The 25,845-nt window shown below is 37.7% G+C and overlaps 1 protein-coding gene and 1 non-coding gene across 3 annotated transcripts in view; both read right to left on the bottom strand.

Annotated features, from left to right (window-relative positions):
• Window positions 1-424: 424 nt before the first annotated feature.
• The window catches only part of Rnf130 (ring finger protein 130), a 96,417-nt gene continuing 70,996 nt past the window's right edge, over window positions 425-25,845 (bottom strand). Inside the window, exons 4-9 of one of the 2 annotated variants that reach the window (XM_027953358.2) lie at window positions 23,573-23,644; window positions 21,034-21,116; window positions 12,945-13,041; window positions 11,155-11,359; window positions 7,510-7,603; window positions 425-613 (exon numbers count right to left, since the gene is read on the bottom strand). In XM_027953358.2, the coding sequence (XP_027809159.2) occupies window positions 598-613; window positions 7,510-7,603; window positions 11,155-11,359; window positions 12,945-13,041; window positions 21,034-21,116; window positions 23,573-23,644 (567 nt within the window). In that variant the 3' untranslated portion in view covers window positions 425-597. The remainder of the gene's footprint in view (window positions 614-7,509; window positions 7,604-11,154; window positions 11,360-12,944; window positions 13,042-21,033; window positions 21,117-23,572; window positions 23,645-25,845) is intronic. The other variant, XM_071612143.1, reaches the window with a different exon arrangement.
• Trnat-ugu (transfer RNA threonine (anticodon UGU)) lies at window positions 2,272-2,341 on the bottom strand. The gene has a single exon. It is a non-coding gene; the product is annotated as a tRNA-Thr (tRNA).

Genomic DNA, 25,845 nt, shown 5'->3' with positions numbered 1-25,845 from the left:
CACCCACAAATATTTATTGAGCACTTACTACATGCAAAGCACTCTACTATGTATGGGAAATACCAAAGGGAGCAAAACGGTTCAAAATCCTTGCTACCCCAGAGATGGAGCTAAAATCCTGGAGGAGGCAGATCACCTCCAAACAAAGGAAAAGTTATAAAAGAGTGCATAGCACTTTTGAAGAAAATAAAATGGAATAATTCAATTTGAGCGCCTGAGGGAGTATTTCTATGCAGGACAACTCTACTCTGCTTTCTACTTGGGCACAGTGGGAGCCTACGTTAAGATACCAAAAAATAGTGTTATCGTTATTTCACTGGGAGTCATACACACTGTTTCTGAAATCCATACAAATGAAATTCAGATATGTCATCTCCAAATCAGCCTTTGAAACACAAGTCAGTAAATAATACTCAACAGCACAGTCTTTTTTATTATTTATTTCTTTTAATACAAAGCTTTGGCATTAGCAATTTTATGAAAAAATAAAATGTACTAAAAATAAATGCTGTGTGGCATGATTGGTAAATGATGCACAAAAATAGGTTCTTTTTTCCTTCAAGGCAATCAGTCAGAAAGCAGTTTTTTTTTCCTTCTTCAAAACCACTCTACCCTATGGAATAAAAGGAAAAGAGATGTCATAAATTAGTTAAAGGGTAGATGTCAATGTTTAAAAAAAAAAACAAATAGAAAAATGATTCTAACTGAAGGGTGGCCTAGGACTGTCCCCAACTGTTTCCTAATCCCTTTTGGTAAAGCCAGTAAGGCCATTAATTTGCCTGAAATCAGCAGTTTCATTTCTGTAGTCAAGTGGTTTGTCATCTTAAAAGTGTTTTAATATTCTCGAAAGAAATGCAGGAAAAAGTATCAGGCTGATACTATCTTGTTTAATATTTAGGGACAATTATCACTCAATTTACAACTTCTCCTGGATTAAATAGTTGCTAAATGTTGAGTGTGCTGGTCATTAAAATATGTTCCTTCCTTTAAAATGTGCTCCTCTTTTACTCATCAAACAAGAATGTCATTACTTATGATGAAGTTAGAGTTGAAGAGCCCAGACTTGTAGGGATGCAGGACGTGGCTCTTTCTTCCAGGAGTTTGCCAGATTTTGCATGTAAGTCTGTGTGTTTCTATCCCTAAATAAAATGTACCTAAAGTCTTTTAAGTTTTCCATCTGTCTCTCAGGCTCATGCTGCCTTCTTCACAGACCCTGGCACTGCTGCAGCTGCCCTCACTTCCTAGCCCCTTGTATTCTGGCTAATTTCATTAGGCCCCCCTGCACAGTCTTTCATTTTGAAGGTTCCCAAATCAAGTCTTTAGCTCACCTTGAGACCTACACTTCAAACTGCTATAATCTTTGGCTATCAAACACTTTTCAAGGATCTCTTGATTTCATCTCCTCCCCACCATCCTGACATCTTCCTTCAATTCTATATTTTTATCCTAACCTATCTTCTTGCCTCCATTCTCTACCACTTCAAAGAAACTTCTCAATCACCAGGAATTATCTTTCTGCTGAAAAGTCTTAGATGCTACCTATTATTTATAAGACTAAAGTCCAAATTTTGTAGCCCGCATGCTGTCACTGCCACAAGCTAATACCTACAACAGATACATCAACCACAGCCTCCCTGAGCCTGCTATTTTTCCTCATTTTGTGCCCTAATTATGCTCTTCCTGGTTCCTAAGTTACTTATTGCATGAAGCCACCCCCACCCCCATTTTTCTTAACACTCTCAGTGCCAAAGCAGCAGTTCTCCACTCCTTCTCTTTCATCACTTCAAACTCCTGCAAGGGAATGCCAGGCCTCTGCTAGCTCCATAGATGAGCCTGGTGCCTAGTGTGCAGTGGGAAAATGGCTATAAAAATGAATGAGAGTCATTCAACTTTTTTTTTTTTTTCGGTACTGGGGATTGAACCCAATTTCACTTAACCACTGAGCCATATCCCAGCCCTCTTTTGTATTTTATTTAGAGAAAATGGTCTCATTGAGTTGCTCAGGGCCTCGATAAATTGTTGAGGCTCGCTTTGAACTCACAAGCCTCTTGCCTCAGCCTCTGGGATTACAGTGTATGCCACCATGTCCAGCAGTCATTCAAGTTTTTGAAAGGATGTTCCCAACTTTACAAAAAGCCCTATGCCTTATTATTTATTATAATATTACTATTTATAATATTTCCTCAGAAAAACTGGCTATTAGATAAAAGGACTTTATAGAGGTGAATCAAGATCTTTAAATACACTTTATTTTGCTACTCTTTTTTTTTTTTTTGATACTGGGGATTGAACCCAGGGCCTTGTGCGTACAAGGCAAGCACTCTACCAACTGAGCTATATATCCCCAGCCCTGCTACTCTTTTAAGAATTATAAAGTAATGTAGTCATAATATTCCTAATGTAGCCAAAACATGTAAAGAACCATTGGGGAAAAAAAGAAAAATAAAAAGACCACTGCCAAAAACAGACATCTAATCAAAGGTTCTGGCTGCCTTTAATACTTTTTTTTGTAATCATATTTCAAGAAACTAAATTTGTCTTCTTCAACCACATTATTTGGAGCCCTCAAATGACTCTCTGGAGTGGTTGAAGACAAGCAGTGTAAAGCAGAGTTGGAACCAGAACAAATGGGTTTGAATTCAGTGTTCTTCTTCCTATAGCACCTCTCAGGGGTTATTTAATCCTTCTGAGCCTCAGTTTATTCTTTTATATCTAAATGTCTTATACTCAGAGTGGCTAAAAGGAGAAATAATTACCAAGAGAAACAAGGGGACCCAATATGCAGCAATACATCTCAAACACAGGGCGAATTTAAATCTTTGCTGGAATTGCTACAAGAAAGGCATTCTCATTAAAATAAAAATGAAGACAGTTATTAGAATGAGCAAAAAGTATTTGGCTGAGAACTAAAAATTTAAAATTCTTTAGGCCAGTGTTAAACTGAAGGATACCACCTATTAGCTTATAAAATCAATTTAGAAGTCCATGACTAGCATTAACAAAACCAAGTATAAGACAGATTACACTAAAGAATCATGTCTGTTAGTAAAATTTCTGTTTTACTTATCTACATGGGAGTACTGTGTCATGATGCAAAATGTATCTTACTATGGAAGAGGGTGAAAAAAAAAAGTCTGACAAATACCATTTTTGAAACTTAAGATTCCTTTGAAAGGGGCCAGGAAGGCAACCCAAACCCTATTATTGGGCTCTGATTCTTCCTAGGAGACAATTCAAGAGGGAAATCTATCTCTAACCTCGATAGTCGAGCTCACTAGCATTCAAAGTACCCATGTCTTAGACAACTCTGAATGGCAGAAAGTTCTTTCTTATATTTAATAGAAATCTGCTTCTCTGTGATATCTCCAGAGCTCCAGAACTGCAGAGTGAGCATCTCCTTCTGTATATGATGGCTAGTCAATATGAGGGTGCTCATTTAAGGAGTATTAAATGAGGGTACAAAGGTTTACCAATATGGGAGTAATACCTTGGGGATGGGGCACTCAATGAACAGTAGCTATTTTCATCTTTAGGAGTTCTTTGAATATCTGGAAAGACCTCTTGCATCATTTCTGTTCCCTCTTTACTAAACCAATCAGCCTCAAGACATTAAATGATTAATTTTTCAGATCCTTTTATATTGAGATGTGCTAATCTGTCAATTTTCCTCTTATAGTCCTGAGCAGAATAATTCAGAAATAATCAGTACTGAGCAAAACAGAAACGTCAATTTCTTTTATCTGGTCGATAATTTTAACTACCAAATCTAAAAGGCAGACAGCTTGCTAGGAATATCAGAAAGCTAGAAACCAGTTTTTCTTTTTTGCAGTGCTGGGGATTGAACCCAGGACCATGATCATACTAAACAAGCACTCTATCACTGAGCTATACCCCCCAGCTCAAGCTAGGGCTTCCTGATCTCAAGTTATGATAGGGGAACATTTGTTCCAGTTATTTCGTCACATTAACCACATCAGATTAATTTCCTCCTGTGGAGACAGTTTTGAATGGTTAGGATGTGATCTCGATGAATCACCATTCTAGGAAACGGAAAAGGGCTCTAGAGGATACCTAGTCAACTTAAAATCTATCCTACACTGTTGACATACTTGTTCCTCAAAAGCAATAATGAAAATATGTATCTTTCTTATAGTGAGAGAAAAATAATAGGAGCACAAATATAAGCTAGTGGATGTTGAGATTTCACAGGGTTTATCTGAATGACAGAAGCAGAACAAAAAAAGCACCTCCCATGGGAGCTGAAGTTTAATAATCTTCCTTACCTAGGTACAAGAAATAGAGGTATGAGGAAGCTAACACACACACACACACACACACACACACACACACACATATATTTACCTTGCATTTATTTGCTTCTTTGACTACCATCCTGTTTATATTTGCAAAGTCCCCAAATTCACTACATTTGTTTGCAGTGTTAAAAAACAAAATTTAAGGCACAATTAGTCACAGTAGAATACTTAACTATCTTTAAATATGTTTATATATGTCTATCTTATAAATGGATAAAGTTACCCAGAAAATTAAATCAGGGTGATTAAAAAAGGGATCTCACTTTGGCTTTTTACTTTTTTGGTGGATAAATCAAAAAGAGAAGACAGATTTCAAAGAATTTACAAATGAATCACAATTTCAATTTATTTGCCAAATAAACCTCTTCTCTGGAATAAAATCACAGGGATTTTTCATCAACATCTTTGAGACAATGGGAAAGAATGACTATTTGTTATGCTTTCTATTGTCTCCCACAATAAAAATGGACTTTAAAAAATTAATTCAGCTGGGCATGGTGGCACATGGTAGCACAGGAAGCTGAGGTACGAGGATTATAATGTTCAAGGCCAGCTTCAGCAACTTAGTGAGATCCTGTCTCAAAATAAAAAACAAATAAATAAAAAGGACTTTAGTGGTAGAGTGCTCCTGGGTTCAATCTTTAGTACCAAAAAAAAAAAAAAAAAGTAAATTTAGCTGGGTGTTATGGCCCAGACCTGTGATCCCAGCTACTTGGGAGGCCAAGATAGGAAGATCCCTACTGGAGGCCAGTGTGGGCAACTTGGTGAGACCTTGTCTCACAATAAAATAGCACAGTGGTAGAGGGCCTGTTTAGCATGCATGAGGCTCTGGGTTCAATCCCTAGCACTGCAAACAAAACAAAAACCCCAAATCAACTCACAATTACTGTAAAAACAAAAAAGCAAATGCATAAAAGCACAAAATGGAGAGGAAAACATCACCCCAAATTCTAACTTAAGTTAATCACTTTTAATATTTTGGTAACCACCCTTTCATACAATGACATGTGTGCATATACATATAAGTGTACACACACACACACACACACACTCAATTTCTCTCTCCAAATGAGATCATGAATATTGTTCTTCAGAGTGGTTTTGACTGAAGGCACAGAAAAAATAGTCAAATGAAGAACTGCAGTATCAACTCTCTACAAAGGTTGGGCTAAGACATGGATCTAAAAGATCCATGACTTAGATTCTGAGTCATGCAAGCATTTATGCATGGAACTGAAATAATATGACCCTGGTACTTAGATTTATAATAGGTGCCATATTTAATTGAGCATTCTCGAAAATATCTCATGCATGAAGTGAGCATCTGGCAGATTCTGAGTGGCAGTCAGGTGACCATTAAATTGCTTAATGATTCTCAAAAAGTACCCAGAGTGTCACTGTTTGCTTGTTCTGATTATGACTCATTAGGAAAAATTTTAAGAAGTAGGCTTCTATTACTATCTTGCCTGATGGGTCAGCATGAAAGCAAGCAAAAGAGGTGGTTGCAGTAAAAATAAATATTTCCTTTTGAACTGAGGTTTGAATCATAGGCACTCATGGAGCTCCTATGTTTTTGTATCCTTTTTTATGGAAGAAATCAAATTTATTTGCCAAGTAATAAAGGCAGATGGCCACCTTATTCATAGAACTTTGAAAGAATTTCAGCAGAATTGGTTTAACATTTATTGAGCACTTATTATGTACTAGGCACTGTGCTAAGCACTTTAATATGCTAATTCTCATTAATGACCCTGTGATGTAGTCTTACAGTTATCTCCATTTTATGGACTAAAATACACTTAAGATAAAACTTAATTGTCTAGGTCTTACAAGTAAAAAATGGAGGAGCTGAGAGTGAAATCCAGGAGTGTATGACTCTAGAGTTGAAGGAATTAACAAGGTGCTCTGCTGAAGAACAGAATCAGAAGTCCCCCAAATACAAGCAGCTGGCTGTTGACCTAATGGCTGAGGTAGAGACTACTCATTTCAAGGCTGAGAGTGCCTATGACCATAACATCCTGCCAATATGTAATGGCATGGATGCCAAAAAGTACTTGTATGTACTCAGCCAAAAGATCAAGTTAGAGATAATAAGATGTCACTGGAAGAGGAGGTTACTTGCCCATTGTTTCTAAAACTGGATAATATTAATTAAATCAATAACATGAGTCTTTTGGTATTATTAATCACTTAAAAAACAGGATATAACTGAATAGAGAGCACATGAAGTCTACTAGTATCAATTTAGGTTCAAATTTGGACAGGTCCCAGGGTTGCTTCCATCTCTGATTACTTTTCATGAATACTGGTAAAAGAAAGGACTTAATTGAAAATGCTCAAAATTTAAAAAACAAAAAACCAAAACACCTTTCCCATATTTTATCACTGTAGAAAGTTACTTTTGGAAAAATCACTGGACCAAAATGGACCTTAGCAGTCATCTAGCTCAATTTTCTATCCTTCATCTTACCTATAGCAGTCTCCACAAGCAGTATCTACTTTCTGTCTGCATTCATAGCCCTGGGCTCCCCTGAGGCAAACCATCCCACCATTAAGTAGCCAACATATGTTCTTTCCTTATTTAGTTGAGATCTGCCTTCCTGTAAACTTCCTTTTGGCCCCCTTGAAAATATAGTTTCTGCCCCTTGAAAGTATAGTTTATATCGATTTTTTTCTTCCTGACAGTCTTCCCTAAACATTTGGAAACACCAGGTCCTCTTTCTGATGGTTTCTTATAAGCTAAACATCTAAGTTACTGTCCTTAATCTTAGGCAAGGGTGCCAGTGTTCCCCCAAAAGCTGAATATTTAAGTTTCCAGATAAAGTCTGATGAGCTCCCCAAAGTGGGGGCTATTCTTATTGATGGTGTGGACACTGACATTCTTTACATACAAGACTATGCTGGTTCCCTCAGCATTTGTAACATGGACGATTCATTTTAAGCTTGATGGTACATGAAAACTTTTAGATTTTTTTTCTCAAGTGAGCTGTTGTTGAACAGGGTGTGAACTACCAATCTGTGTAAATGACCATAAAGATATGTTCATAGAATAATTTATTTTGCTAGCTATGATCCCACTGGTATCAGTATGGAATTGGTGGGAATCCAATTCTCACCACCTTTATGAAAATTACTCTACATATTTTCTGGGATCATCTGGCACATGCAATCCAAAAAACAATTTGTTACTTACTCATTAGCATTCAAGCTAGCTGTGGCTCTGATGATCATGTAGCAGAGTGTGAGAGCACTGAGGAGGCCAAAACTGGCAATAATAAACCATTCTTCTGTTGACAAAGGAAAGGGAGGAAATCACTCTGGGGAGAAGGTTAAGTCAAATTGATGTCAACATTTCCCTCAAATGCAACGAAGCAGACGTCAACGGAGGTGTAAGCCAAGACTGGCTCAAGGAAGTGAAGCAGGAGGAGGTTTGCCAGAGAGCTACTAACTGGAGAAGGTTAGTGGAAGTACTGGTAAAAGCTGCAAGGGAGAGAGGAAAGCATGGCCCAACCATTTCTTCCAGTTTAGGTTCTGAGGTACGTGAGAAGTATGGCCACCAAAAATTGTGTAGGAAAAATATGTATATAAAATTGCACATGGACATATTTATTTTCATTGGTAACTGAAATGACGATATAACCACACTTATAACCATCTTTCAAATTTCACTTTGTCATTTCTGCATGGTTGATTCACTCATTCCTAGCTAGCTAAACGCTCAGAAATATGGCATAGTGGCTCTCAAAGGTCTTGTGGGCACTTCAAGCAGTCTCCAAGTTTGCCTTCCAAGATACCACATCTACAATTTTTTCTCTTATGTGCAGGTTTTCACAGGACATTAAAAGGATATCTCACTGGGTATAAAGAAAATGAGTACCACCCTTTATGAGTCCATTGTGGGAAGCAACACTTGTTTTTCTGGTGTTGAAGTGAAGTAAGAAGGGTAAGTGACTGACAAGGTACTCAGCCCACCAAATGGTTGAAAACCTCTGGTATACAGAGATCTAAGGCTATCTATAGTTCTCTCTATGGTCCGTCAGTCAGTCAGTCTCTCTCTCTCTGCTTCTTCCTCTCTCCATTCAGGAAGTCAGTTATTATTTCCCCTTAACTTTAATATTCAGAAAACATTTATTTGGGACCTCAAAATCAACCTGAGAATCATTATGACTTCCTAAAGTCTTTTTTTTTTTTTTTGGTGGTACTAGGAATTGAAACAGGGGCATTTAACCACTGAGTTATATCCCTAGTCCTTTTTATTTTTTGAGACAGGGTCTTCATGAGTTGCTTAGGGCCTTGCTAAATTGCTGAGGCTGGCTTTGAACTTGCAATTCTCCTGCCTCAGCCTCTTGAGCTGCTGGGATTGTAGGCATGTGCCACCATGCCTGCTCCTAAAAGTCTTAAGTAGAAAATATTTCTTAAGAGTATGCACTAACTAAGGCTGGTATTACTCAGTAAAATCCCCTTGATGTCTGTAGTAAGGCGAGAAGAAACATTTACACTTGAAACGCCAAATCTTCATGTGCAAAAGTTGTGTGTAACATGGTGTTTCTTTATCTGAGTTTCGAAAATCCTAAAACTGTATGCAAAATTGTGTATGCATTGACACTTTTCTAGAAAAAAGATTCTGGTTTTTAAGGTAATGACCTTAAATGGTTAAGACAGATTGCTCTTCATGATTCCAGGATGCTGAATTTGTTCTACATGCATATCTTTGTCCTCATCGAAATTTATATTATTAAAATGCTTAGTAAACTCTTAGTGCAGCCACTGCCTTTTGGATTAGTTTTCTTCATCATCAGATTCAAGTTTTTTATTTATATCAAAATGAACCTCTGAGAATTCATGTAAAATCCACCACTTTAAACTATATATTTTAGGTTAGAAATATGTATACTGAACCTTTAAAAAATCAAGAGATGAAAGGTTATCAACATCAAGGAGCTTAACACAGCATTCTTTTTGTCATATTAAAAACTTTTTTTTTTTTTTTTTTTTTTTTGCCTTTTGAAAGAGCTGGGGATCAAACCCAGGGCCTTGCATGTGTTAAGCATGCTCTCTACCACTGAGTTACATCCTTAGCTCATATTCTTAGAGACTTTTGTACATGATATAAGTAGACTGACATTATTTATAACTTCAGCTTTATTTTTGTCTTTTTTTTTTTTGCTATGAGTTCACTTACAAAAACTAGTTAAACGAAGGAGGAAGTAAACATTCATAATAATACCCAGCAGGCTCAGGAGTACTTAGCAATGATCTACTGCAGCCAGAACCTTGGTAGCCTCTGTTCTCCTAACTACTTATTTAGCACAGTGCCTTGCACACAGTGGGTGCTGGGTGAATGTACTGTAGTTGGTATGGTGCTACAGGGATTTGGAGGGAAAAGCAGAGGTAATTTGGATCTAGCTTAATCATACAAACTTTACTTATTGGCATCATGTGTAAATTCTGCTAAAGGCAATTAATTTGGTACATGAAGTAATATTTTATCATCAAAAGCATAAGATTTTGAGGACATTTCTGCATACAATATTAGAAGGTCTGTACTTTATGTAGTAGTAGGTGCTCAATAAATGTCTAATCAATGAAGGACTTACAAAAACTCAATAAACAAATAACCTTCAACTCCTTTATTATTATTAGATCCAATTTTTAAAATTTAAAAAATCATAAAAAATAAATAAAATAAAATCTAGATCACAAAACTTCAATGTCGAAGTAGGAAAACCATGAAATGCTATTAAAACAAATCACTGGGAAATGGCAAGAAATGAGCCAAACCATATCAAAGAACAGTTTTACTTATTTCAAACTGCATGAAGGATTTGGGAGTTCAGATAACTGATCAAATAAAACCTGAGAAATAATTTTCTAATAATTATCTCTGGTTGGTTCCACAAACCACATGAGTCTTAATACATAAAGAAGACTTATTCTGTAACTATTTTCCCCCATTTTACTGACTCCCAGTTGCAAGTGCAGCCCCATCAGCTTCAGGGATTGAAGCTCTAGGCAAGGCAACAGCATAAATTGGAAAAGGCAGCACCAGAGCAGCGACAAGAGATGGGTGACAGGTTGTTAGATGGAAATTGCGCGTAAAGAATGAAATTGAAGAAAAGAGTTGGCTTGTTACTGGGTGAATGTCTACAAAGTCCATACACACACCATTGGCCCACTCACACCATATGTAGGCATTCCCTTAAAACACTTTGTACATTTATTTTCTATCAACAGTTCAACAATCAAGATGCTTATAATGAGCTCAGAACATTTCTTTTGAGGCAGGTTACCCTTTGGCTTTTCTTCCTTCTCATGTACAATTATAGCAAAGGGTAAAGTGTCAAGAGACCAAACTTCTGAAAAAAAAATATAAAATAAACAATGACATGCCATCTCAATTGTTCCTGAAGCCTTGAAATTTTAGGTTTAAATTCTAAATTAGGTTTTTACTAAGTGGCCTGCAGCGTGGGAGATCAAGAGCACCAGTGCTCAGCTACCTAACATACTAGCATTGATGCTGCTGGCCTACGTCACATTCCAATGTCTCCTTAACTGTTTGCAATGCAAAGATTTCAAAACAAGGTTTATAAAGCAGCTACTAAGACAAACCTCTGAACAACTGTTCATCTAGTACAGCTATTTCTATTAATCAAACACCAATACACAAGCATCTTATTATAAAGTTCCATTATTCCAAACATCTGTTTTAACAAAAGTAATTACCTTCTCAGTTACAAAGTTGCTGGCCCAGGTGGACTCATCTCTCCCCTTGGCAGTCACTGCATGCCCAAACCAAGCAGCAACTCGCCCTGTGCCTGGGTAAAGGGTCCCCACTTACTTGTTACTGCAATGTTGATTTCTCCTGTTCTAGGAGTGAGCTCCCCATCCTGAGGAAGAGGTGATATCCCCGAAGTTCGAAGTGGCTCAAGGCCAAGGGAGGTGTCATTGGCGAGGTCACCTAGGGCTGATCTTCTGTTAACTGCTTGGGTTCTGGTGAGCCTTTCCATATCAAATGCTACATTATCAGTACATGGCAGATTTGGCTGCAAAATATTTCCAGGTTAAAAATAATTGTAAAAAAACAAGTTCTTTCATAGAACCCTGAATGTCTGATACCCTATTGCAAGGACTTCACCAAGTTCTTTCCATGCAATTTCTTCTCATTTCACTTCCTATCTATGTTTTCTACTCTCACCTAAAAGATTTTCTTCAAAAGGACCAGTTCATTTCCCAAAAATGTCACAAAGGAAAACCAAAATCTACTGTAGAAACTTGAGAAAACTGGCCAATGATTTTTTTTTCCCCAAAGATAACCCTTTATGGACATGACTTGTATGCACAGGGAATCATAATCATTATTATAAGGCTGACTAATTAATATTCAATTTAACACCTTTATTTTATTTATTTTTACGTGGTGCCGAGGTTTAAACCCAATGGCTCATATATGCTAGGCAATATATGGTTGAGTTACAACCTAACCCCCTAATATTCAGTTTAAAAAACAATGTACTATATTACTTTGATTAATGTTAAATGTTAATGTTAAGGAACAGCTGGAATATAAAATGCCCCTCTCATCTTAAAGTAGATCAAAGTTGAAAAGACTTTTAAACTGAAAGAAAATGATCTATTTCAAAATCTAAGCAACTAATCCTGAAGGAGAGGTACACAAGTACTTGGGGCCAAAGTCTACCATTTAAAAAGTAAGTATAAAATTCTTCTTTTTTGTACCAGGGATTGAGCTCAGAGATGTTTAATCACTGAGCCACATCCTCAGTCCTTTTTTATATTTAGAGACATGATATTCCCAAGTTGCTTAGGGCCTTGCTAAGTTGCTGATACTGGCGTTGAACTGAAGATCCTCCTGCCTCAGCTTCCTGAGCTGCTGGGATTACAGGCATGCTATAATCTTTTATATAGCTAAACTATATTATCTCTGACAGGATCTCTGGGGACTGAGGATAAATGGGGCATTACTGTCCAAATGTATAGCACTTAAACTGTAATTTGATAGTATATTTAAAATAGGACTACTTAAATTTCTTTGGATTGCAAAGCTAAAACGAGGAGTTCATCTGTTCAACCAAACTCAGCTGTTGAGAATATTCATTTATTATATATGTATTTTTAAAATATTTTTTTAAGTTGTAGATTTATGTGGTGCTGAGGATCGAATCTAGTGCCTCACATGTGAGGCAAGCGCTCAACCACCGAACTACAATCCCAACCCTCATTTATTATATTTTTGCAACCAGAAAGTATTTTATTTTCCTCTAAAAAAGCACAATCCTGGATATATACTTCTTTTAAGGAAATAAAGGAAGTCTCTAAAGTTCTTGGTAAGTCAGTGTTGGTCTTTGCACTGTCAGAGCCAATCTCTATGCCAATAGTTCTGTCAAAACTCTTTGCCAGGTTGTTAAAAGTTCTTCTGAATCTTTTGTAATCTATAAGAAAGGTACTTGTTGGACTAACAAGGTTATCTGAAAAAAAAAAAAAAAAAAAAAAAAAAAAAAAGCCAGTGTATTCTTGTGAGACTGTCATGTCTCCTATTATAACAAATATGTTATGTTGTATTACAATTAGATAAGATACTATGCAAAAGCAATGACAAAATTGGAAACATACCACAATTCCCAGAGCCTTCAAAATATTAAGTTTGCACATAGGACAGGTACAATGTTCACTAAGCCATGGATCCACGCATGATTTGTGAAAAACATGCCTATAAAATAATGGAGAATTATGTTATAAATTATATACTGAAAAACTGTTAGGTCAAAATGAAAACAAATGAAATTTTAAGTTAGTTTGTTTTTCCTCCTTTTAACACGTTTACAATACCCCAAAGACAAATACTGGAGGTTTATAAAAATATAACTTCTAGGGCTGGGGCTGTAGCTCAGTGATGGAGCACTTGACTAGTATGTGTGAGGCACTGGGTTCGATTCTCAGCACCACATATAAATAAATAAATGCCCATCAACAACTAAAACACACACACACACACACACACACCCTTTACAGAAAATCTAAACCCAATCTCTTGTATGAATAGTACTATGTGATGAGAACTAATGAGTAGGAGATCATTGTCTGGACGTTTTTATTTTGCAGTCGTGGGGATAGAACCCAGGCCCTTGTGCATACTAGCTAGGCAAGCACTCCACAACTGAACTACATACTGATCCTATTTATTTATTTATAAATAAAAAAGAGACAGGGTCTCATTATGTTGTCCACGCTGGCACCAAACTCCTGGGTTCAAGCCATCCTCATGCCTTAGCCTCCTATGTAGCTGAGACTACAGGCTCACACCACTGTACCCAACTTGGACTTTTTTTCCTACCAAATTCCAAAAAAGACTTGAGGAAACCTAGCAAATTTATTAAGAATAATGGTATTCATACTTTGTAAATCAGTTATTCTTCTTATAATAATAGCTTATATAGAAAAATGGAATTTTGAAAACATATTAAGCCAGGGTTAAAATCAAGAGTTTTCTGTGTAAATTATTAATTAGTTTCATGGAACTCAATCTATGTTAAATATTTGTAGAAGTCACAGGGCAGCTGGAACTATTTTAAGGAGTGAACTGTGCCTAAGAATCAAATAACACTTGGCAAATTTCAGCTGAAACTTTGTGTGTGTTTGTGTGTGTGGGGGGGTGGGTAGACATGGGTGATTTCCTCTCACATTCAGAACAGAAAATTACATCCTCGGGACAAGAAATAAGTCAGCCACAGAAGGGTTTGAATTCTTTGAAGAGGAATTTATGCCCTTCAGAGGGAGAAATGACTTTGAGGGAGCTACAGAGATTATTCTGCAAGCTCAAGAACCCCTGACTGAGAGCTCTGAGAAGCTGTAATTGAGACTGAAAGAAGCTTGGGGTCCTTGACAAATTGGGAAAGGAGTAGACACCAATACAGACTTTCAGGACACTTTTGGAAGACACACTAAAGTCTTAAGTTTAGAGTAAGGGAAATTTTGAGAATGATACTAAATTAGACCATGGTATGTCTTTAAAACCCTGATTGTTAATTTATAACTTAAATGTTATGATTGCTGTTTTGAAAAATGCAGTTTTGGTTTAAAATGGGGTCTTTTTTTGGGATTTGGAGTAAATATTCATGCATAATAAAACTTCAGTCAACAATATATACTGCTCTTCCGTCACCACTTGATGACCTTGTATCATTTAAGGACAAAAATAAAGATTGTGAAGTCTGAATTTATCCATGTAGTCTAAAACTCGCAGATAATGCATTTATCCAAAAATTTATCATACTTGAGGGCTTTTATTTTAACCTTAAGGTTTTTACTTAAGAGTTTGAGTGCCAGTAATCTGTAAGGAAGACCTAAATTAGTTTAATACATATAAGGTGTTGTGCCTGCTTCTTATTACTTGTATCCATGTATGGGGAGTATTTTAGAGTGAGATGAAGAGTTCCTCACTGCAGGGCTCAACCCCAGGGGGCATCCTCACTTTTCAGCAGTCAAGGTTGGCTGCCATCCAAACTAACTTAAGACTAGAACAAGGCTTTAACCCCTTTGGGGGATAGATCACTTTAGATCTGATATAAATTATAGAACCTCCTAATAAAGTCACAAGGGTGCCTAATATCTTACATGTACTTTTGGGGGGCTTATAGACTTCTGAAGGTTTGGCTAATAAACAGGAGGGAGTGGAGTGGCTGGGAATATGTTCCAAGTCAGTTCTGCATAGGGTGGACAATGGGATTTGGCTGGCTGATAGGTGGTAGAAGAGATAAGGTTATGGGACTCTGACCAGGGCCACTTTGGTGCTGAAGTGGGAGGTATGCAAATGGGTGGAGGCAGCTAATATGGCCAACTGTGGATGAAAACCCTATTTTAAGCAAGTAGCAGCTACCTGGGGTAAACAATGGTTTGGCTCTAGCACTCCCTGCTCTGGCTGCATTTCTATTACTGGTTATTCATAGAGAACAAAATGGCGTGACTCCCATATTTAATTTCTAACTCTGCATGAATTGAGTGTTCTCTACCTATCTGTTCCTTTAAGTGAACTCATTAAATGAATCTTTCTTATGTTGTGGTTCTTGAGTAAATCTTTCCTTGCAGGTTTGCAGATCTGAAAGAAAAAGTGCCCACTGTCTGTTTTATTAGACAATTACAATCTCTCCTCTATGTTATGAGGCACTGCAACGAAAGACAACAGACTAATGGGTTCTCTAGGGACAAATTAAGAAAACCTTCCATAGCTAGCTCAGAATCTGAAAGATTCTGAAAGATTCATTTTAAAAAAGCTCCTTTTAGCTATTTGCACATCCCCACACCCCAAGTCAAATAATCACCCCCAAACTCTGCTTCCTCTGACCTAGAACTTTTCTTTTTAGATTCCCTACCAGCTCAGCTCCTGTGCATCTCAACCCAGATCTTCAGTATCAACTCCTTCAGCACACTCCTTGCTTTTGGAGACAAAACTGAGCACTTGTTCTTTGTAGTCATCAGTCCTCTGACATAGTCCCCCCGCTTCCTACCATCATCTTTATGAACAAGTACCCAGAGCTTGATGCCTTCTCTTCTTCATCACCTACTCTCTTCATCTTCTTGCTTTTGCATCCTCTGCTTTATTGTTTCATCAAACCAACTATGGCCTTTCCCTCCCTGCTGCTATAACCATCAGACCCTTGATGGACTACACTTTCTGCCTCCCCACTGCCTCACCTGAAAGCTGTGTGGTCAGTAATGGGAAAGGTGGACTTGGTCTAACTCATGAGGTTATCTGGAACAATAAATGAAAAACTATATATGGAATACTGAGAGAAGTATATCAAGGGCTGTGTGAATGAAAGGTACATTAATTAAACAGGCAAAGCAATGTAAATATTTTACATGGCATCCCAGTAAATGGTAGAATGCTCTTATGGCACACCCTGGGCCCCAGAACATCTGGTGGGGAGCCTTTTCCCTAGCCAGAGGGTGGATCGTGGACATTTAGAGATTTCAGAAGGTGGCACCTGAGGCAAGTTAAAAAGGAAACCACTTCCATTGTTAAAATGAAAGACTTCAACAACAAAAAAATACATAAAAGCAGAAAAGGCCCTAGCACATTTAGGGCTGAGTCTTGTACTGCGATGGGAAGCAGGTGATGTGCTGAGGAGCAATGAAACGTGAAAAGGAGCTTCAATCAGAGCTTCAACCAAAAAAGTTCTTTATTCCTATAAGAAATACTTTGGGATACAGAATGCAAAATATATAGAACATGAAAGAAACAAAACCTGTAATACTGAAATACAGTCCCTTCCCCTTTCCTATTTCTCACATAGCCATAAACTAGAGAGGTCAGAAACACAGCAGGGCTGGGGTGAGGAGTCTACATTGAAGGTGAGTTGTTTCACAGCTCTGCAGCCTCTGGGTGCCGTGTTAAGGACCTGGCAAACAAAAGGATCCAAGATTATTAAAAGTCAGAAACAAGAATTCCTTCCCCTAGCCAGGACTGACAGTAGATACATAGAAGCAGGCCCTCCCTCCAAGGTGGGGGTGATAGAGCAACTCCTCAACAGTCAGCAGCCAGTTGACTGACCCATTTTAGTTCCCAAGCTAACATCTTAAATGTGTATTTCTCCAGGCTGCAGCACTCTACTTCTAAAAAGAGTATTTTTACCCACTAAAAATTTTGTGGCTAACCTTTAAATAAGATGACTGTTTGCTTCTAAGACATGCTGGCTAACGTCCAAAGGATGATCAACTGTAATCAACTGATATAAACAGGAGGTCCCCAAAGCATAGCCAACTGCCATCTGTCCACAGTAAATTAGTGCAACAGAAAATGAAAAGTAAAGGTCATGCGACAAAAAACCCCAGCAATCCATGAGAGGTCTGATATCTATAGATAGAAAGGCTTAGTTCAGTTTCCAGAAAGCCTTTCTTACTAAAAATGAAGGACAAAAAGACACAATGCATCTGGTTGACTTTATCCCTTACTGAGGTAGAGAGGCAGCAAGGACAAATCCTTCCAAAGACAGCTATGAAGGGGAGTCGCTATAGGCAAGTACAAGGAAGGTGATAAATTTGAAAGAGTTTTTGAAGCTGGAATAGAAAATACTTGACCATGATTAAAGCTGATGAGCAGAGACAGAAAGAACAAAACTGGAGGGAGCAGATAGTCAGAGAATCAATACAGCAAGGTCTCAGGCAGAAGGCAAAGAGCTGCAGACAGAGGCCCACGTAGAAAGAGCAACACCAAACCAGAAGGGGGTTGCCTCCTCCATTCTGACAGGAAGTGTAAGTGTGGATGGCAGTGTGGGGGCAGGCACACTGGAAGTGAGGGAATCCAACCACTATTTCTCTAGGTGAAGTTTACTCTCTCAAAGCGAGGAGTAATGGGATAAGTTAGGTGTTTAAGGAGAATGAAAACACCTGGAAGTGCTGCTGTGATGAACAGGGAGGACAAATAAGGCAGGAGGAGGGCTGTGGGCAGTAACTGAGGCATAGCTGTGGAGTAGAGCCCTGCCTGTCCAATATGTTCAGATAATTATGGGAAGACAGAGAGGGACAGAGATGCATAATAAAGGAACCATGGCAGGCTTGGGTTCAAAGACCATAGAGACAAAAGAGAAAGGGAGGGTACTGGAGGTAAAAGGAGGATAAGCAGAGGCATGAGGTAAGAGATTATGCAAAGTAACTTGAGATACATCCACTGGAAAAAAGAAGCTTGGAGAAGATTTGCGGTAAAGAACATTTGTGTGAAGATATCCTCTGCATCAGTGGTCCACATCTGGAGACATTTTTCATTGTCACAGCTGCATGGTGTGGATGCTTTTGTCCTCTAGTAGTTAATGGCCAAAAATATGCTAAATATTGTCGTGCACAAAATCACCTTTCCAGACCCCTCCTCCACACAAAGCATTATGTGATCCCAAATGTCAAAGCTGAGAAAACCTCTTGTAGGTCAAAGGTTGTCACAAAATATTGCATAATGTGGAAGGCTGGGATTGTGGCTCAGTGGTAGAGCGCTTGCCTAGCACTACATAAAAATAAAGGCATTGTGTTGTGTCCATCTACACCTAAAAAATAAATATTAAAAAAAAGAGTTTTAAAAAATATTGCATAATGAGGAAATAATTTAATTTTTATTACACTTGAGGATCATACTGTTGTTACCACTTCAGTGAGGTAAAATGTTTTGCTGAGCAGGTTGAACAATATAGTTTAGAGAAAGAGGCCACTTGCCCAGAATTGAGGGGTAAGAGTAACATATAACAGCAGGCTCCAAAGCAACATGGAGAACTTTTGACACACAGTCAGGGCAGCAAGCATAGTCAAAAATAAGGGCCAAGACATACAAGTGAACAGTGCTGTTACTAGGGGTGCAAAGAAATTCTGTTAAGTTTGCCAAAACTTCTAATTTTCAAAAGAAGACTACAAATACGAAAGTTGAGAACGAGTTTTCCGGTTTCAGTCACAGAAACAGTTAATATCAACCAAGGCTTTAAGCTTTAATGGACAATGTGGTCTTATTAAAATAAATATGCCTAGGCTCCACTTAAGGTATTTCTGAAAGCTCCCCTATTGATCCTAATGTATGGTCAGATTTGGAAAGCTCTGGGTTAAGCTGAGGAAAATGAAAAACAAAAACAAACAAAAATCCTCAGAATAAAATTTTGGAAAAACCAGGCTTTAGGGATGGAGAGAATGACAGCAAATTTCCCAGAATCAACTATTTCAGGCTGAGACTCTCCTGAGGAAGACACTTTCATTTTAGTAATAACTAAATGGCTCCTCCACTCTTTAGGTACCATTTGGTTTCAGGGGATCCTGGGATGAGATAAGATGACAGAGAATTTGTAAAGTCTTGGCTTCTTTGTGGTTAAAGTTGGCATTTTCTGACTATGCTTTATAATTATCCTACTGATCCTTTTCCTGATTTGTATTTGTATATACATTTCCTTTAGCCTCATGTTTTAGATTGTAAATAATTAGAATAAGAAAAAACTGTCTTGATATAATTTAATTTTCTATAGGACAGCTTATGTTTAGTTTGATAGATTTTCTTTTATGTATAAAGTAGAATGATTTGACTTTTAGAATATTGGATTTCTGTTTTAGTAAACAGAATTATTCTTAAGTACTACAATTAAAAAACAACAATAATAACAAACCATCACCCAGATCATCCTAGGCTCAGAAGAGATTACTTTGTGACTAAGTAAAGTAAGATCAGTAGCCTTATGGAGACAACTATTCACCAATATTTTAATCATTCACATTTTGTATTATTAGAAGGCTGGGTCAAGCTATTTTGTGGATGTCTTTTAAAGAAAAGAGGGGAGAAGAAAGGAAATTTCTTAGGTGTAAGGCTTATCAGTAGTGTTCTTTTATTCTTTTCCAGATGATGCTTTGAATACTATTTTTTAATGTTTGCATTCCCTAATTTGGGATAAGATCACGGAAGACACTAACATGCTTAAAAAGAAAGCTCTTTTTAGGCATTAAAGTTTCAGTAAATGCTCTAGAGGGAGGTATGTGGTACTATGAGAGGAGTGCTGGCATTAAAGGTAGATGTATACCTCAGCTGTACCATTTTTTGAATTGTGTGATCTTAGAAACACTATTGGCTTCATTATCCTTCACTGCACAAGGGTACTGTGGCTTGAGTGCCCCACAAAGTTCCATTGTGATTAAAGGCTTGGTCCCCAGGGTGGTGAAGGTGAAGAATGGAATCTTTGAGGAATGGGGCACAGTGAAAGATCTTTCTTAGGTCACTGAGGGGTAAGAGGTATTTCTTGTGAAACCCCCTTGGCAGTTCCCACAAGAGTGTTACAAAACAAGCAAACTTGTCCTGTTTGTCTTCTCTCTCTTTGCTTTTTTTTTCGGTAGTGCAGCGGATTGAATCCAGGGCCTTGTGCATGTGAGGCAAGCACTCTACCAACTGAGATATATTCCCAGCCCATCTCTGTTCCTTTTTGAGAGGTGACCATTTGCTTGTATGTGGGTTCACTATGACGTGCTGCCATCTGCTACCACACTAGAGGCCAAACTCATGGGATCTACCCATTTATGGACTTTTGATCTTGGGCTTTCTATTTAGCCCCAAAACTGTGAGCTAAATAAACCTCCCTTTCTTCCTAGGTAGATCATGCCTGATACTTGGTTCTAGTAACAAAATGTTGACTAATAAAAATGGGAGAACAACCACCTTTTTGGATTATTGGGAAGATCAGAGGAGACAGTAAATGTAACCTGCAGAGAGTACTTGACCCACAGCAGGCACAAAGCAAGTATCAGTCAGTCCTCCCACTGTGTATAATCTATGTTCGGGAAAAAAAAAAAAAAGAAAAAAGAAATAAGAAAAAGAAATCCAAATCCCAGAGGAAGATGAACACTCTTTGGGTCTCGCTGTAGGGCCTAGTGAATTCTGATTGAAGATGGAGAGGAAAAGGGGGCTGTTTTTGAAACCCACAGAAATCACAGAATAAAAACTCTAAGGTTTGAATGTCTGGAGGTTGTGCCATATGTATTCCTTTTATAATACATGTGCAATCAGTTTTTGTGAGGCAAAACTGGTCTTCATTGACCACAACCTCCCAATATGAGCAATGTGCAGCAGGGTCTTGGCTGGTTAGAAGAGCCGTTGATTAGGAGGCTCTCAGAAGCAAGTGGACACTCATTCTAAAAGGGAGAGACATACAAACACATTAATATCGTTCTTTTCAAACATACAAAGCTGACATACTTGCAGGGCAGGATCCGAACAACATCATTCTGCTTATAGCTCTCTATGCAGACTGCACAATGATCAAAGTCTGGGTCTGTTTCCTGAAACGAAAAGCAAAGGATCACAATTCACATGTTACATGTATAAAATTCAGCTAAGTGTGTTTCTGTGGCAATTATGCTAAGCAAGAGGTTATAAAGTGAAAGGTATTAAAAATAACGTTTCCAATTGTTTAACAACACTGATATAAATTATACCTAAGCCAATCTTTTTCTTAAACTTGTATAATAATCAATACTACTTCTGTCTATGATATATCTTAGACTAAGAGTTCTAACTACTGTCAAGATTCACATTAACTGTCACCTTGGATCACCATTATCTCTGCCCACCTCCCATTTCCACTGTACTACTGGTTTATCTGAACAGGTTTCACAGAATACTGTACAAAAGCTGGGTCATCATCAGGAGAATCACCTCATCATCTCCTTAAGTACAGGCACAAAGATGGTGATCCCTCAGCAGACTGCTTTATAAAGACTTACCCCAGCTATGGGAGCACTGCATCTGGTCACTGATTTGGGGTAGAGAAAGATAACTGGATCAACTTAATAATGGGTCTTTATCAAGAGTCAAGGAGCCAGGCATAATGTTATATACCTTTCATCCCAGCTACCTGGGAGGCTGAGGCAAAAGGATCACAAATTGAAGGCCGACTTGGGCAACTTAGCGTGACCTTGTCTTAAAATTTAAAAAGAGCAGGGTAAGTAGCCCAATGTTAACATGCTTGTCTAGCATGTTTAAGGTCTGGGTTTAATACCCAGTACCACCAAAAGAAAAAAAAATTAGGAAAAGTGTGTTTAGTCACCAGGATGATTTCCTTCCTCCTCAGGGCTGAAGAGGGTTCTATCTTAATTGTCATAAAACAGCATGCCAACAATCCAAGTCTGGAAAGGTGAACCTATTTGCTGTGTCATTGCCACTTTAACTGCAACTCAGTGGTACAGTTCTTGGCAAGTCTAAGAGGTACAAATTAAGATGTGTTGGCTTTAATAATTAAAAGAAAGATTCTATCCCTACCAAAACCAAGGGCCTCACACATCTTAGGTGAGTGTTCCTGCTTCAGCCTCTTGAGTAGCTGAGAGTATATGTGTGCACCACTGCACCTGGCTGGTAATATTGTTTGGTGCTAGCGTGGAGTAAGAAAGGTAGGTTAGACCAGCTCCTGAGAATTCCAAAATAATGGCAGTTGAAGACCAACAGGCCAAGAAAGCATTTATACTGGTTACCACTCTTTGGAGTTAAGTACAGCAGCTGTTTTGATGCTGTTTGTATTTTCTGCAAGTGACATTTTCCTTATTCTTTCCTTAAGGTATAATGAAATCCACTACTTCCAGAGCTGTGCCAAAGGCAACTAGATATACTTATGTCAAGGCAGTGGGGATAAAATGAGTAAAGTTAAAAAAAAAAAAAAGGTGAGAAAACATAAGACAGAGAATCATCTGAAATTCATCCTTTCAGGACTCTGATAAAACATTAACACCGGGTATGGAATAGGAGGCAGTTTGAGTTTTATGTCCTTAGATACAATTTTTTCATTCTTGATAAGCCTGAATGACAATATATAGAAACTTAACATTAAAGGCTATTAATATTGGAGAATCAAGGCTCCACCATAATTAGAACTCTAATTATGAAATTTTAGTTAAAAATTTCAGTTATAGCTTTTTGTTACTGCCTTTCTTATTTGGTCTCCTTAAGAAGCAGGCCTGGGCTAGGGTTGTGGCTCAGTGGTAGGGCACTTGCCTAGCATGCGTCAGCCACTGGGTTCAATCCTCAGCACCACATAAAAATAAATAAATAAAATAAAGTTACTGTGTCCATCTACAACTAAAAAATTTTGTTTTTCCCCAAAAGAAGCAGGCCCAACTCTGAAAAAGTGTGTTCTTCTTTTAAAAAAATGCTTAGCATACCGTAAAGAGATCACCCTGTTAACTGAAACATCCTAGAAATACAGGTCTTCAGTTTTAAGGGGGTAAAGAAACAAAACCCAAGAGATGCAAGCAAAAACAAGAAATACAGGAAGATAACACACATCTCCTGACTATAATGACAAACTGTCCCACAGAATTCTTGGAATAGCCAGCTATGATGGCTCAGGCCTATAGTCCAGCAATTTGTGAGGCTGAGGCAGGAAGGAAGATTGCAAGTTTGAGGACAGCCTCAGCAACTTTGCAAAGACCCTGTCTCAAAATACAAAATAAAAAGGGCTGGAGTGGAGCTCAGTAGTAACAGTGCCCCTGGGTTCGATCCCTAGTACTGAGAAAGGAAGAAAGGAAGGCAGGAAAGATGGATGAATTAATTCTTAGAAAATGTATGCTGGGTTTTAGAGAAAAAAAATCACAGAGTCATCTGTAAGTAGTCTTGTAAAGTTACTAATGACAAAAGCTTTGAAGTCCAAGAAAGTGAGAAGGCTAACTGAAGGGCTTTCAGATGACAGGCATAGTAAATCACGATTTCAAAGAGAAGGCTATTTAAAGTTATTTCATTACTGTACCTTATCGCCCTTTTTTACTGTTCTGGTTGTCAATTTACTGATAGCTTTCTTGGCTGCATCTCCAAGGCGACGCTACAGAAATGACAAATAAAGACAGACATTAAGTATAAGATCTTCAAATGATGGTCTTTATTTTTTAATAACTGAAGGTATAAAGTCCCTGTTATCCTATACCACTCTTTGTCATATCATGTAAGGGGAGTCTAAAAGAGCAATTCAAAATTAGAAATCTGGAGAATCAAGGATATATGTACCATATATTCTGTGTTCTGATTATATAAAAAGTTTATTATAGCTGGGTGTCATAATCACATTTGCATTTTGTGTTTAATAAATACGTTAAATATGAATGCATTATCACAATCTAATTCTGTGTACTCCAAAGATACTACTCCTGCTCTAACAGCTTTTCCACTATGCTCTAGGGATGATCACTGTTTGGGATATAAACCATCCTAGCAAAAGAAATCTTCAGTGCTCCTTCAAATTTTTATTACAGCATCTACCATGGTCACAAGTTCTACTCTTGCTCTGCTACTACTATGCTCTGTAACTTTAGGAAGGTACATTTACCTACCTACCCAGGGTCAAATTATTCTCATTTGAGAGGGTTAACTCAGATACTATCTCTAAAACTAGATTTATCCAACATTTTGCCAGACATTGCTAGCAATGTCAGATACTAATGACCCCAAAAGGAAAGACAGTAAACCCCTAGCCTCGAGACACTGTCTGCATTGGGAAAAGACTAGTAAACATATTCTAACCTAACATATAAGACAGGCCACTCTGGGTGGGATGACAGGAAAAGGAGGCAACCTCATTTAGGTTGGGGACAGAGCACAGGAATGTCAGGGAAGGATTTGAGGAAATGATGCCAAAGCAAAGACTTGGAAAACTAAGAAGGAAGGAGTTAGATAAGACCATAGGATTAAGAAGATGGGTTTTAGACAAAGGAAGTTTGTAGACCTAAAGAAAAACTGGTGTAAAAAACAGGTGTGGGAAGGGATGTACACTTTAATTACTGTGAGCAGCTATTTGACTGCTCAAATCAGAATGCTTTGTGAGTCAAGAGTTCACACTGGGAGGATGGGTACAAACTGAAACTGCCCCAGGCATACTGGGAGAGATGGTCATTTATATACAACTGTAACTGAAACTGTGAGCAGAGGCAGATGCTGACGCTAAAGAAATAAGGTTAGGACTAAAATAAGGGGGAGACTTCAGATTCTCTCAGGGGGATTTTTAAAAAATCACATTGTCTTTTAGACCACACTACAATTTCCCTAGTTATCTACAGAATGACTTTTAATAGTTGGCTTATTTGAATCAGGATACAAATTCAAACACTACACTTGGTTCCTAAGTCTCTAAAATCTCTTAGTCTGAGTTCCGTCTATCATACTCCCCCCCCCCATTTTTAATAGTCTTATGGAGATATGACTTAATTACATATACTTAGAGGGTACACTTTGACATATTAAATATTACACTTTGAAACTTTATGTACTTGTATTTTCAAGAACTACTTTAGTTGCATCCTCTAAATTTTAATACATTTAATTCATCTTCATTCAGTTTAAATTGTTTTCCAATTTCCCTTTTAATATCTTCTTTATCCCATTAATTGTTTAGAAGTTAATTTCCAAATATTTAGGGTATCTCAGAGATACTTGTTATTGATTTCTTACTTAATTTCAAGTGATTAGAGAACATATTTTGTGTGAACTTGAATCCTTTAAGGAATCTATTGAAACTAACTCCAGAGGATGAGGTAGAAGGAATTTAAGTTTGAGGTCAGCTTGGGCAACTTAGGGAGAGCCTATTTAGAGAAAAAAAAAAAAAGAATAAAAGAGACTGGAGATGAAGTTCTGTGGTAAAATGTTCCTGGGTTTAATCCCCAGTAGCGGGGTAGGAGGGGGAATAAGAATCTATTGAGATCTGTTTTATGGTCTTGAGTGTACTTCAAAAGACTGTGTATCTTACTTTTGCTGGATGGCGTTTTCTATAAATGTCAATCAGGTCACATTTGGTATTTATGTTATTTGTATTTTATATACTTACTGATTTTTTTGGTCTATTTATTTTTCTAGTTTTCAAGAGGGGTTTTGAACTCTCCAACTATAATTATAGTTTTATTTATTTCACACTGTAGTTCTGGGTCCTCACTTCAAGTTTTTGAAGCACTGTTACTAGACGCATAACCATTCCCTCTTGTTCAAGTGACCAGTTTATTAAGAAGTCAATTTTATCCCTGGCAATAACTGCCCTGA

This window comes from Marmota flaviventris, chromosome 5, assembly GCF_047511675.1.
Source record: "Marmota flaviventris isolate mMarFla1 chromosome 5, mMarFla1.hap1, whole genome shotgun sequence".
NCBI lineage: Eukaryota > Metazoa > Chordata > Mammalia > Rodentia > Sciuridae > Marmota > Marmota flaviventris.
This window is presented reverse-complemented; position numbering and strand designations above follow the sequence as displayed.